The 11,933-nt window shown below is 47.9% G+C and overlaps 1 protein-coding gene across 1 annotated transcript in view; it reads left to right on the top strand.

Annotated features, from left to right (window-relative positions):
• The window catches only part of CFAP52 (cilia and flagella associated protein 52), a gene marked incomplete at its 5' end in the record, with an annotated part of 17,785 nt that extends 6,458 nt beyond the window's left edge, over positions 1–11,327 (top strand). The window contains 8 exons of the mRNA XM_010131184.1: positions 3,340–3,440; positions 4,763–4,933; positions 6,755–6,906; positions 7,520–7,665; positions 9,733–9,884; positions 10,458–10,560; positions 10,713–10,824; positions 11,152–11,327. Coding sequence (XP_010129486.1) covers positions 3,340–3,440; positions 4,763–4,933; positions 6,755–6,906; positions 7,520–7,665; positions 9,733–9,884; positions 10,458–10,560; positions 10,713–10,824; positions 11,152–11,327 — 1,113 coding nt within the window. The remainder of the gene's footprint in view (positions 1–3,339; positions 3,441–4,762; positions 4,934–6,754; positions 6,907–7,519; positions 7,666–9,732; positions 9,885–10,457; positions 10,561–10,712; positions 10,825–11,151) is intronic.
• Positions 11,328–11,933: the final 606 nt, after the last annotated feature.

Raw genomic sequence — 11,933 nt, 5'->3', positions numbered from 1 at the left:
GAAAGAGGAGACAGTGGCATCCTTGGACCCCTCAACTGGAATCCACGGCCACCCCCAGACGAGCACATCTTTAAAGAAAGAGTTTAGATACTGCTGAGGGAGGAGACGTTGATTGAAAATAAGTTGGGTCAATCTTAAAGGAACTTTGCCTTTAGATATATAAGAGTATGTTTATTGTGTAGACATGATCTGAAGATTTCTTTGTTTCTGTTTTCAAGAGGAGTGGCAGAATAGTTCACTGGTATGATAACGCAGCTCGTTTTCCATCTGCGTGGGATTAAGTATCAGCGCATTTCTGTAATGTCTATAAATACTGGAATAAACAGTAAATTTTATCCCCATGGCAGGCACCCATTCAGATGCAAAGTGGGATAGATGATTGCAAATGCATTTTCAGAAATAGTTGGAGTGACTTACATTGTAAAAACCATAAAATATTTAAAGGAGGCGCATGCTGGAAGAATTCACAGGGCGCTCGAGAATGGTGCAAGACCAGAATGGGGCAGGGAGCAAGTAGCCCTGCAGGGAGGGGAATGGGCGGGCTGCAGTGCTGCTGGGGGTGTTATTTGTAATCATACTTCAAAGCAGTGGTTTCTTCTCGTAAGAAGTGAATAATGAACGGTGATATTTTTAACCTCCTACACTAGACTCGCAGTTCATCTACAAGAGGTCTGGCGGTATATACAACAGGGTCTTCACACAGCTTTGACGTCAGCTGCTTGACTCCGTGGATCACGGTGCAGCTTGTCTAGCTGTCTGTATACTCGTGGTGGTTGACAGAAGAGACTGGGCAAGAGAAAAGCACAAGTTAAGGTTGAAAACAAACTGATGATGTCGAGAGCGTGGCAATGAATCCCAGGCACTTTGAGGTGGTGTTTTTCTGTCTCAGCAGCACCCGCTTCCCTCTCAAAATGAAGAACTGAAGAGAATGCCTCAGAAAAATCAAAGCAGTCTTGGCAGCGCTGCGAAAACTCTCATCTACTAGTGAGTAGCAGGGAGATGTAATCAGATAAACTACGTAGATGTGGGTTTGATTCCTGATGCTGCTGTCTGCCCTAACGCTAAACCCAAAGGCCGTGGGAGGTGGAAGCCTTTGACGGGAAAATTGCAGAACAGTGGATCAAAAGGCAGTCGATGGGCCTGTGATAACTGAGGACTCGCAAAATACTGGCAGCATCTCCTAGGAAATTTTGAAAACGTTGTTCAGAAACAGTTCTGCTTGTGGATCTCATTCCTAAGTAAAAGGAATCCCTTTGTTCTCCTGCTTTTGCTAAGAATATTTGCATGAAACCTGGCGTCCTGCCTGCTGCTGTTGTGATAGTGTGGCTTAAAACCTTCTAAACCCTCTCTGGAGGTTGTGGTTTTCATGGGGATCAGGCCTGGTATTACCAGAGACTGTGGATCTGCTACTGCCACAGAGACACTAACAAACAAATCCAGTGCAATTAAATTACAAACCAGGAGCTGGTTTTTTCTTTTTTTTTTTTCTTTTTTTCCTGCCACCAGCATTTATCTGATCCTGAAGTGAATCATCCTTAAGCTGCTGCATAGCTGGGTGCGAGGCTGCTTGGAGTGCCAGCACTGGAATGCCCAGCTGTAGATAGAGAGATTTATGTTTTTTCTTCAAAAAGTATGATCAAGACTTTAAAAACAATCCATTGCTTCAGGTTGACTGGATAATTGCACCAAAGCCATTTTTCCAAATTCATCAGACCTTGTCTGTGGCTTTTGGAAAACCTTTCCCAGGTCTAAACAGCTCAAATGTCCATTTTGGTTTCTCTTCTTTCTTCACTTCCTCTCCTGCCTTCCTCTGAGCTTCAGTCCTTTCCACGCAGAAAATCAACATGTTCTGGCAGTGTCTAATCCTGATAATGCACTGGGGTTAGGCCAGCTTAACGCTCGAAAAGAACAGGAGTGCTGGGTGGTGCTGCTTCCGTGTCAAACCTTATCACGAAGTGCTGACACCTCTATTTGTTCAAAAACCACCAGCCGAGCACATGACAGCGATTTCTTCCTCAGGTGTAAGTGCAGAGTTATTCTGATTTGCCTCTTGGTTGTTATTTCTTGAGAATTCCCTTCTTCGGGCTCTCACACCACTACGTGCTGAGGTGTTCTCTTTTTCCCAGAAAACCTCTGCCGAACAGAAATTGTTGTTTTCACGTGACAGCTCTGTGAGTGCGGGCTTAAAGAAAAATCGTGGTGATATTGTGGAAGTGCCGGGGCTATCATGGCACTTGGCAGCGCTGCTCATCAACCCGGGCAGTGGCAAATGTGCTGGAGTGTGTATTGCATCTTCAAATGTCAGGCTCCACAGACTCCCCACCCGTCACAGCGAGCCTGGGGCTGCCGCCAGCTGGGCTGTGCCTCTGAACGCACTTGCTTCGGAACAGAGCTTCATCCTCAGTCCAAGTTTTGATGGCATAAAGCTCCTTTATTTCCTTTCTTTTTTTTTTCTTTCTATTTCCCTCATGCGTCCGTTCCCCCAAGCTAGTACTCAGTAAAACTAGCGAGATTTAACCCCACAGAAATAGTCTCATCCTCTTGCAGCCTGTTTGGGGCTCTCTCAGATGTTCAAGCATTAATCTGGTGTCTTGTGTACGTACAGAAGAGCAATATTACTCCTCAGGCAGCACAACTGAAGCAGAGACTGACTCTTCTTATACTTGGGATTTTGTGGCAAGGACTGGTTTGGTTTGGTTGTTGCTTTTGGTTTTTTACTGTAGTCTGGGACTTTGTCCACAGAAAACCATTGCTCCACTTTCTATTGGCTGACTCCATCTTAGCGAACAGCAGAAACCCCTGTCGATGACAGGCTGACCCATGTCCAAAGCGCTCCGTGACAAATGTGGTTTATTACCGATAAGTGGGAGATGGGATTGCATCCTTCACCATCTTCAGGGAGAGAGGCCTGAGGCACAGAGGCTCTGCCCGAAAGGCAGCACTAGAAAGGACACTTAGGCTGGGTTTCCTCCTCTGTTGTTTTCACGTCTGATTGATGAAGAATCAGCGGAAGGAAAAGCAGAGGCACTCATGCAAAACGTGGGTCTTGCTTGCTGGAAGGAGGGAAGGATTTGTAGACTCCTACATGGTCCCAGCAGCTCTGAAGGGTCCATGATGATGCTCGACATGCTCCTCACCTGTAGCAGTTCATATATACTTGTGATTAACTCTCTTCTCTCTGGCCTAGGTCAGTCAAAGAGCACTGATGAAGCCAGATTTTGGTGACGCCAGCACTGCCATGGGGAGATGATGGGCACTCCGTTGTGCTATGCAGCGTGGCTGCGGCAATAGAGAGGCTCCACTTCCATCCGATTGTGTTTTAATCCTCTTTTTTCCTAGGGAGTCACAGCTTTGCTTCTGCTGAAGACAGGAGATTTAATAGTCGGCACTGGAGGAGGGATTGTAGCTCTCTGTAAAGACTCAAACTACAAAATCATGAAGTGAGTTTGTAGATGGGAGAATCAGGAGGGAGAGGTGACACTTCCCTCAAGGGGACACAGTATTAGAGCCAGTCATTTCTACGGGAAGGCGTAACCCAAATAAATCTGAGGTTTTCAGTCCTGCAGACAAAATAGGCAGCACGGTTCCAGTGTACTGCTGAAGCAGAGTAAAAAAAGAGCACTGATGAAGCCAGATTTTGGTGACACCAGCACCGCCATGGGGAGATGATGGGCACTCCGTTGTGCTATGCAGCGTGGCTGCGGCAATAGAGAGGCTCCACTTCCATCCGATTGTGTTTTAATCCTCTTTTTTCCTAGGGAGTCACAGCTTTGCTTCTGCTGAAGACAGGAGATTTAATAGTCGGCACTGGAGGAGGGATTGTAGCTCTCTGTAAAGACTCAAACTACAAAATCATGAAGTGAGTTTGTAGATGGGAGAATCAGGAGGGAGAGGTGACACTTCCCTCAAGGGGACACAGTATTAGAGCCAGTCATTTCTACGGGAAGGCGTAACCCAAATAAATCTGAGGTTTTCAGTCCTGCAGACAAAATAGGCAGCACGGTTCCAGTGTACTGCTGAAGCAGAGTAAAAATTACTGCAGGCGTTTGCACCAGTAAATGGCCCCACTCGTGGCTCATCCTAAACTACCACTGTTGCCTTTGAGGCTTCAGGAGTCAGATCCTAAACTGGTGCAAAGTGAGACAGGTCTGGTGAAGTCAGTGCCGTTTCACTTCTTTACGGCAACCGAGAAAGAGTAGCGTGTGCCATCTCAAAGAGGGTTTCTGGGAGGACGTGGGGTCGAAAGGGGGGCTCTGCTGATGTCATAGCGTGGGGTGCAAGAGCTGGGGCACGTGCACAGCTGTTTTCTGCACACAAAGCAGAAAGTTGCCGGCCTCATTTGTACAGTTGAAACTATTCCCAGGAAATCTAAACTGTCTGGAAGGATTCTTGAATACGGGATATTTTAGCGCACTCGAGCACAAACATCAGCAAAGATGCTGCTGCTGAGCTCCAGAAAATCAAGTCTCCAAAGCTCTGCTCGTGCAAGCCCTGAAGGGGTTAGTGGTGACCTGGCAGTGCTGGGTTAACGGTTGGACTCGATGACCTTAAAGGTCTTTTCCAACCAAACAATTCAGTGATTCTGTGACTGGGAGTGAACTGTTAGTGCTGACCACGTTGATGCACAGTGGTGGGTGCAGCCTGGTGCGGAGCATCCTGGGGAAGCGGGGAAGGCAAGACTCTAAAGCTAGAGGAAGAGGGAAGCTGGAAAATCAGTACCTCAAGGTCAATGTCAGGCCAAACCTCTGCTTTCTCTTAACAGGAAAATCCAAGTTCAAGGTGCTGTCACTTCCCTGACAAGCAGAGATCAGGGCCACCAGTTCTTTGTAGGGACAAATGAGTGCCAGATTTACCAGATTACCTACCCTGCCTTTAAAGAGGAGCTGATCACTGCCTGCCATAAAGAAGCCGTCCACGACATTGTTTTCCCTTTGTGAGTACGACTGGCTAATGGCTGGCGGGGAAGGTGCAGTAAGGTCAGGACACCTGTGGAAACACCTTTTAACCCACAGGAACCCAAAGCCTGTTAACATCCTTACGGGGTGATTTATACTGTCACCTACCAGGGCAATGCCAGGGCGACAGGGGAAGCTGCTCGAGAGCAGAAGGCAGCAGTTCAGTTGGAGGGTTGGGAAATCATTGATCTACGGGCAGAATTGTAAATAAAAAGGCTAGAATTACTTACTTAGCTTTGGGTCATGGCAGCCTCCCCCTCTTCTCCCATGGCTGGGTCTGCGGAACTTGGGCGCTTCAGTCTGCCAGCAGTGTGAGTGCTCAAAGAGCTTTTGTGTGCCCCACTGCAGCTCGAGCTTGTGGAGGTGTCTGCTTTATTGCCCGCCCATAACTTCGTCTGAATCCTCACTAACGGAGCTGTTCAAAGCGGCCCTTTGGGGCTCACAGCCTCCCTTACTATTTCATGTTGCATAATACGGTGTTACATTAAATCCTAGGCTTGCGATGAGAGATGCTCGGAACACTGGGGTGTCTGTCTTCTGTCTGCTTCTGTCTTGTGAACAGCAAACATTCCCTCTTCCTGTAGAGCAGGACCATGACAATTTATTTTTTAAAAAACACAACAGATCAGTTGTTTCCTCTCCAAACAGAGAATGGGAGTTTGATCCCAGTGAAAGTTTTTATTTTTGGCATGTTGCTATCTCATTGCTTCTTGACCTGGCACAAAGAATCAAACCGTACCGATGCCCAGCACAGGGCACAACGCAGAATGCCCTCCTCCTTGCTTGTCACCTGCCTGAAAAACCTGCATCCTTCTAATTAACGAGGGAGTCATTTGGGGCTTTAGGGTAATTCGGCGCCAGCACACCTGCCTGGTGTGTCTGTGTCACAGAGGCACCCGGACAAGCTGGGCTTAAAGGTGAGTGTTAGGGGTACAGCTCTACATCCTCGCAGAGAGGTTTACATTTTTCTCTGTTAACTGCCCTAGAACAGAGCCTGTCGCTGATGGGGAGATACGGGCACCATTCCCCTGCTCTGCCTTATTTCAGAACTCCTGCATCACTGGTGTTACCCTGCTTTATAAAGGATGTTACCCTCTTTTTATGAAGCACCCATGCAAGCTTGAAAGGGGCCACACCTTTGTTGTGGCAGTTTTCTCTGCGCTGGTTCATCTTTGCGGGCACTGATGGTGAAGTTGAACAAAGGCTGGTGGTCCCTCTCAGGATGTCACTCTCGTACCCCTGGGATGTGCGGTGCAGAGCTGAGTTCAAAGCCATCGGTCCCATCGCTTCTGAAATGCTGCAGGTCTGCTTTTATTTAAACATGTATAACAAGGATATTACGAACAGGCTTTTGCCAGCGTTTCTGTTGCCTTCAGCAATGTTGAATAGGAATCATCCAGTAAGCGAGATAAAAAATGACATCTTTACAATGTGAGGCTGCTCTTAGTTCCTGACGGCAAATCTACCCCTCCACACCCACCGCTGTGTCTATTATGTACAACACGTGCGGTTGTTTCGAGACTGGATATGGGAAATAAATGCCACAGCTTCAGCTGAAGAAGAAAGAATTCTTTTAGTTTCACTTTAATTTAACTGTTTCTTGAAATGAATCTTTGAGGAAAAACAGGCCCAGGGGAATCTTCTGTGAGGAAGGTGAAACAGGCTTCACGATCCCTGTTGGGAAGATGACAGTTACACGCTAGAAACAGCAAAGCTTTGAAGGATGGTTCAGATCTGACAAAGAAAGAAGCGTTTTCCATAAGCCCCTCCTCATTATCTCTCCTCTCTGAATCCTTCAGGGAATCTTCCGACTTGTTCGCTACCTGCTCCAAGAACGATATTCGGGTGTGGTACACCCCAGAACACAGGGAGCTCCTGCGGATCGTGGTCCCTGAAAACGTGACCTGCCATGCCATAGAGATCACAAGCGATGGCAGCAACATCATTTCAGGTAACGGCCCATGCCGAGAGCAGTTTAAAAGTAGGAATGGATTTAAACTCAGTTCATCACTTCACCCAGAGGGCTCTTTGCTTGCAGCTGGTCCCACGACCCTTGCTCACAGGCCCCAGTATCCTGGTGCTGTAGTTACAGTGTACGTGGAAGGCAAGGCTTGGAGACCCCGCTTTGGATCCAGCAATTCAGAACTCAGTTCAGCCTTATTCAAAAGACCTGATTCTAAAATATTAACCTGGTTGTACCATCGCAGCTTCACCTGTGATGTCTGTAGAGCACCTTCTGCAGAAACCCTGCTGCCCATCGCCATATGCACACGGCTCTCACAGGAGCCGCTGCAGCCCCAGAGCAGCGATGCGTCCCCCCATTGTTACTAAACCAATTTGCCCATAGCCAGAACCAAAAAGAAGTTAGATTGCAATGGTTTATTTCAGGCTGTAGCTCTGTGGGCCCATCTACCGTACAGCGTTTTTCAGGGGTGTACTGGTGATCTAACAGGATGGGCCTCATCAAAGAACTTAATAAAAAAATGGGTTCCTTTGCAAAGGGAAGGGAGACAATACGAGGACAGTCTGTGCGCCTGGGTCATCTGTTTCTTTTTATTCACCAGCTTGGGATGATAGGAAAATCCGTGCCTTCATGGCTGACAACGGAGAGCTGCTGTACGAGATTAACCATGCCCATAGCTTGGGAGTGACGGCAATTGCTGCCACGAGCGACTGTAAACGCATCATCAGCGGAGGAGGCGAAGGGCAGGTAAGTTTTGCTTAAAAACCTGGAGCCGCTCTGTGCTCTCCTCACCAGGCCTGAGGATTGTCTGGAAGCGCTCAGGAAGTGAGCTATTCTGCTTTCACTCAGCGAAGGGCTGGTGGAAAACATTAGCCTGTGCTACGTGTAAATCTCCTGCTCCCAGAGGGCATAACGTAAAACAAAGCGCCCGTGTCTTCTGGCCTGGTAGTCCTGGAAATCCTTCTAGTGCAGAACATGCTCTAAATCCTCTGTCTTCATTTGTCTTTCCCCTGTATTTGGCTTATGGGCATTAGTCATTGTTGCAAGCCTCCATCTAACTGTGCTCCAGCACAGATTTTCTTTCTGTCATTGCTTTGGAAGTCTTAGTCCTGTCCAAAGTGACCTGTATGAATTAATTTCACAGCTCTAAGTTCACTTTATATCGCTCTAGTGTCCATGGGGTGACTACCTGATTTAGGAGATGGTGTTCATAAAAGACTCTAATAATTAAACTCAGTTTCTAGTACAGTTATGAAAATATCCCAATACAAATAACAATAAAAATCAGAAATCACGTTGCAGGCATCCTACCCGTGCAGTTCAACCATTTATTTCCGGCCATACAAAACAAATGTGTCTACTCCATGCACTTCATATAGTTGTGGCCCTTTGTAATCTGCAGAAGGGACACTCCTCTCCTATTGTGTTTAAATAATTTAAACAAAGGGTTTATTTATCTTTTACATAAATAATTAGACTTGGAAGGCTCGTGTTCAGCTTCCTGCCTTGCTTTGGTCATCCTCCCTGCAGTCTGGCGAGTGCTCAGCACCAGACACTTCATTGTGTGTGGACTCCCTACTGCGATTTAACTGCGCCGTGCCTTGCCTGCATGCTCTGATCTCTAGTGTTCGGGGGGCTGTGCACGGGAAGCCTCGGAGAGAGAAGAACTGAACATAGTTCTTGCAAATCTCAGGCAACCGTGCTAATGGCTGACCCGTCTTTCGGAACCATTCTGCACCTTGGCTCTCCTGTAGAGCGGGAACAGCAGCAGGGCCTTGTCTCGCTGTGTAAAGACATTAGAGATGATGAGCCACCTCAGCCCTCCACCTCTCAAAGAACCGTGAGTGTTTGATTAGTGCTAGAGGATGCCGAGGGTGGTGGATCTGGATTCTGCATCGACACACGGAGGCTCTGGTTAGTTGGTCTCTGAATTGGAAAAGGCAGCTGAGACTGAATTAAAGCGAAAGGTCGAGTGCAGGAGAGCACTCGCGGTGTTCATTCGGAACACACAAAAAAGGTGTTTCTGAAATGCTGGTGCTTCTGTCCAAATGAGTCACCTGACAGCTGAGACTTTCAGGGTTGTTTAAGGGATCTGGACGCTCTGGTCATTCAGAGTGGGCGCTGGCCGTCCAGATCCCAGCATCAGACCTGAGGATGTGGAAGGTCAGCTCCCTGCTTTTCACCTCAGTGTCTCAATTTCTACATCTGCACTAGGAGTCGACCTTAGCGGAGTGTAAAAGCGGATAGATATCCTGAAGCTTGGCGCTCCTGGGACAGTGCATGTGAGGTGTGAAGAATTGAGTCCTCAAAGCAGAAAGGTTTTTGCTGTTACCACCACTGGGACAGAGGGGCTTTCAGGCACATATTGCACATCAAAGATGTAAAGAGCTGATTTGTGTTTACTTACTGGTGTTATGTGTAGCACAAACAGCAGGTAGCTTGTTCGTGTCCCATTTTGGAAGCCTTGCTCTTTGATCTTTAAAGCACCGCTGGAAATATATCATGAACTAAACGCTTTTTCCTGATGGTGAGATGAGTAAACTGAAGCATGGGAGAGCGGGAACATGGCAAAAACAAGGTGTGGGGTTAATGGTCAGGAATTCCTGACCCAGGCGGGTTATGCTCTCAAGAACTCAGCTCAGTTTTCTGAGTCAGCTGCATGAATAACCCACAGGAAAATGGAGATGGTCCATTGAGACCAAGCTGCTGTACGTGTTCTGGAAAAAAGAAGAGTTCAGGAGAGCCTCAGGCACCCTCCTGGGCTCAGTCAGGATCAGGCGGTACAAGAGCAGATGTTTGTTGCTAATTTTTCAGGTGAGGATCTGGGAGATTGGTGAGAAGACTCAAAAACTGGGGGAAGTTCTGAAGGAGCACAAGTCCGCTGTGTCCTGCATTAAGATGAAGAAGGACGACCGAGAGTGTGTCACAGCCAGCCTTGATGGATCGTGCATCATCTGGGATATTGTGTAAGGAGACAGCTAAGTATTGCAAGGCACTTGAAGTGCTGGTAATGTTTCTGTGGAGTCACTGTGCCCTGTCTGGGACAGCGCATAGTGAGGAGGAGGGGAAGAAGAGCGTTAGGAACTAAACACGCCTAGAAAGAACAATGTAGAACCTCTCATGCTAGAAACTTCTCAGAAAAGTTTAGACAAACATTTGTGTGAAGTTGTATCGGAACCTGCTTGGCCAAGGAGTGGAGCGAGTGACTTCTTGAGTTTCCCACTAGCTCCATTTTCCAGCACTGATCCCTCTTGTTGAGCTGTTGCAGATCTGCAGGTCAGGATAAGGGAATTTTTGCCTACCGACTAGCACCTAGAAAACGTTCTGGTGTGTTTCAGTGGCAGCAGATCGAAGTCTTACAAGGTAGCTGTGATGGGAAACAGAACTGATGGCCCTAATAGGCATCACCACACCCCGAACTCAGACCAATACCTGCAAATACCAAAGGAGAAAGCGAGATCTGGGAAAACAGGCACAGGCACAGTCAGCATTCGGGTTTTGACCCTATTGCTCTGTCCCATTTTGGGGGTGTTTTGCAGGCGTTTTGTGAGAAAACAAATGTTTCTGGCCAACACGTTGTTCAAATGCGTGTGTTACCACCCGGAGGAGTACCAGCTCATCACCGCTGGAACCGACAGACGGGTGAGCAAAGCTGCAGGAATTCCAAAACGCAAAGCCTGGGGCTTGTTCCGTGATGGAGCTCCTGAACCTCCCCAGAAGGTCGTGTGACAGGGCAGTGCTGAAACCTTTGTGTGCACACACAGCTGAGCTCTCCCCTCTGCTCTGCTCTCCAGATTGGCTACTGGGAAGTGTTTGATGGCTCTGCTGTCAGAGAAGTGGAAGGGTCTGCATCGGGTTCCATCAATGGGATGGACATCACGTCCGATGGGGCACGCTTTGTCACAGGTGAGTGGGAGGGTGAAACTGGAGAAGCAGAGGTCGTAAGAAGAGCAGGTAAAGGAAGGCAGTGACCCAAGGATCTCAGTAAAGAAAGAAAAAACTGACAGGAGGGGTCAGCTAAAGGGGGCAATAAAATAAATCACTGGTCCTGAGTGCTCTACTGGACACTGACCCTTTACTTTGGTTGAAAACAAGTAGTTTTTGCCATAATGTCCAAGACAATGCATCCCCCCCTTTCTAGATCAAACGAACGCAGTGTTCCCTGCCCGGGATCTGGGAACAAGGAGCAGCAGAACTCCATGGAATCATGTTCTCCCTTTGTGCCCAGTGCAGGTGGTGATGACCATCTGGTGAAGCTGTGGGACTACGCCGAGGGTGCGGTGACTCACGTGGGAGTGGGCCACAGCGGCAACATCACCCGCCTGAGGATCTGCCCTGGGAACAAGTACATCGTGAGCGTGAGTGCGGACGGGGCCATCCTGATCTGGCAATACCCGGGGGCCCGCTAGCGGCTGGCGCGGGAGCTGCCAGGCTGCTGCCCCTGGCCAGGCCCAGCCTGTTCTCTTAGAGCTGGGGTTGTGTCACTGCGCTTGGGATGATGATGAAGATGATGATGATGAGGATTATTATTATTATTTATTATTATTAGAGGAGACACTATTTTTATGCTCACTCTCTGCATTTACCAGATTCTTCCTATCTCCTTTCTAGCTCTGAAGAAATAGGTCTGTTTTTTTCTCGGGGGCTAAGGATTAATTCGCTGTTCATTTTGGATTGCTGTGGAAGAGCTCATCCCTTCAGCAAATCCTCTTGGCTGTTGTTGTAACTCTTGCGTGTTGTTACTGCCACCTTTCCCGGTATCTCCCAGCATAGTCTGACTTGCAGGGCTGCATATTTTTGTGGGCTCTCTCGCCTTCACGTGGCCTCTCTTTCTCTTCTCTACCTTCTTCTGTCCGTTCCTTTAATGAATAACTTGTTGTGTAAATTCAGTCTTCTGTGTTCATTTTAATTTGCCTGGTCCTGATTAAGGAAAAAGCCCTCAGCTCCAACACAGGCATTTAACCGGGAAGTTCTTTTGAGTCAAGCTTTTAAATCGACGTTCTCAAAGGGATACA

The sequence above is a fragment of the Buceros rhinoceros genome, unplaced genomic scaffold (genome assembly GCF_000710305.1).
Source record: "Buceros rhinoceros silvestris isolate BGI_N320 unplaced genomic scaffold, ASM71030v1 scaffold21972, whole genome shotgun sequence".
Lineage (NCBI taxonomy): Eukaryota > Metazoa > Chordata > Aves > Bucerotiformes > Bucerotidae > Buceros > Buceros rhinoceros.
Note: the sequence above shows the minus strand (reverse complement) of the source record. Positions and strands in the feature narration are given on the sequence as shown.